The sequence below is a fragment of the Tachyglossus aculeatus genome (assembly GCF_015852505.1).
Source record: "Tachyglossus aculeatus isolate mTacAcu1 chromosome 12 unlocalized genomic scaffold, mTacAcu1.pri SUPER_6_unloc_2, whole genome shotgun sequence".
Classification (NCBI taxonomy): Eukaryota; Metazoa; Chordata; class Mammalia; order Monotremata; family Tachyglossidae; genus Tachyglossus; species Tachyglossus aculeatus.
Window position 1 is genome coordinate 3,194,177 of NW_024044829.1, and position 1,645 is coordinate 3,195,821.

General features: G+C 43.2%; 1 protein-coding gene across 1 annotated transcript; it reads right to left on the reverse strand.

Annotated features, from left to right (window-relative positions):
* Nucleotides 1-857: 857 nt before the first annotated feature.
* Nucleotides 858-1,439, reverse strand: LOC119921262 (olfactory receptor 491-like). Its single transcript, XM_038741581.1, has one exon. The coding sequence runs from the start codon at nt 1,437-1,439 to the stop codon at nt 858-860; it is 582 nt and encodes a 193-aa protein (XP_038597509.1).
* Between the last annotated feature and the right edge of the window lie 206 nt (nt 1,440-1,645).

Below are 1,645 nucleotides of genomic sequence, written 5' to 3' on the forward strand. Positions count from 1 at the left end.
TTAAGACCTAAATATAATAATCGTGGTATTTGTTCAGTGCTAACTGTGTGCCAAGCATAGAACCAAGCACTTACAAACCTGTTTATAAAAACTGTTGCATTTGTTCAGCACTTACAGTGACAAGCACTGTACTAAGATAAACAGGTCTCACCTGGAGCTCACAGACTAAGAAGGAGAGACACCAAGTACTATATCCCCATTCTGAAGATGAGTGCACAGAGAAGTTAAGCAGATTGTCCAAGATCACCCAGCAGGTTATATGACTGAGATTAGAAACCAGATTCTCTGGCCTCCAGGCCCTTGAACTGTACACTAGGCAATGCTCCTTCCAAATAATGACATTGGATAAAGCCAGGCCTAACTCATTTAAGGGTTATGGGATTGCTTGGATCACTTTGTGTGTGAGCCTGCTCCCGGGAGTGCCCAGAGCTGAGCCACAGAATTATTCAATTGATCAATTTTAGTTTTTGAGTGCTTATTGTGTACAGAACAAATTAAGCCCTGATTATATGCTCATAATAAATCAATGGAATTTACTGAGCACTTCCTGTGTGCAGATCACTTTACTAAGCACTTACGAGAGATAAGTACAAAGACTTTGTAGACACATCCTCTGTCCTGGCTGGCTTGCTGGCTTGATTATTGAAGCAGCAGCATCAATAATCCCACACCAGACCCAACATTAAGAAACTATGAGAAGGTCAGCGGGAAGGTCTTCTCTTCTCTTCACCTGGAAAGAATGTCCCACACGCAAAGGGAAGTATTTACAACCTTATTGATTTAGGGTACCACAGCTAGCCTCAGTTCCATTAATTGTGTGAGGATCAAAAAGTGTTCTTGTTCACTGCATAAATCAGTCAGGAAATCTTTTGAGTCAATACTCGTCTCAGCACTTCCTTCACATCCTTGTTCCTTAGGCTGTAAATCAGAGGGTTCCGCACGGGGATCACCACCATGTATAACACAGACACCACTTTCTTCTTATCCATTGAGTACCTGGAGTTTGGCTGCATATAAATTAACGTCAGAGTCCCATAGAACAGTGTGATGGTGGTCGGATGAAAGGCACAGGTGGAGAAAGCCTTGTGTCTACCCTCAGTAAAGGGGATTCTGAGAATTTCAGAGAGTATACGCAGATAGGAGATGACTATGATGGGAATCGTGACTAAAATGATGAAAATTGAAGTGATAGTTTTCAAGATTTGAGCCACTCGGGGGTCAGAACAGGCAAGCTTTAGCAAAGGAGACAAATCACAGTAGAAATGATTGATTTCATTTGGCCCACAGAGGGACAAACTAAACACAGAACTTTCAAAAATCATGGCGTTGACACAGCTTCCCACATAGGAAGCCACGACCAGCTGGACATGCACCTTATTGGACATGATGAGCAGATAGAGCAGAGGCCAGCAGATGGCAGAGTAACGATCAAAAGCCATCACTGCTAGTTAGAAGTATTAGTTGGTCCCAAAGGTTGCAGTCACAGCGGACTGAACAGCACAACCCCCAAAAGAAATGGTTCTCTTCCCTTGCAGGAGGTTCTTCAGCATCTTTGGAGTGACTGATGTCAGAGAGAGACAAGTGGCTGAGGAAATAGTACATATGGATGTGCAACTGTGGGGCTGGCCTGGATTAACATAATTAT

What these genes read in the sequence shown, in the direction of transcription:
- LOC119921262 (XM_038741581.1), bottom strand. Translation starts at nt 1,439, where the DNA reads ATGGCTTTTGATCGTTACTCTGCCATCTGCTGGCCTCTGCTCTATCTG.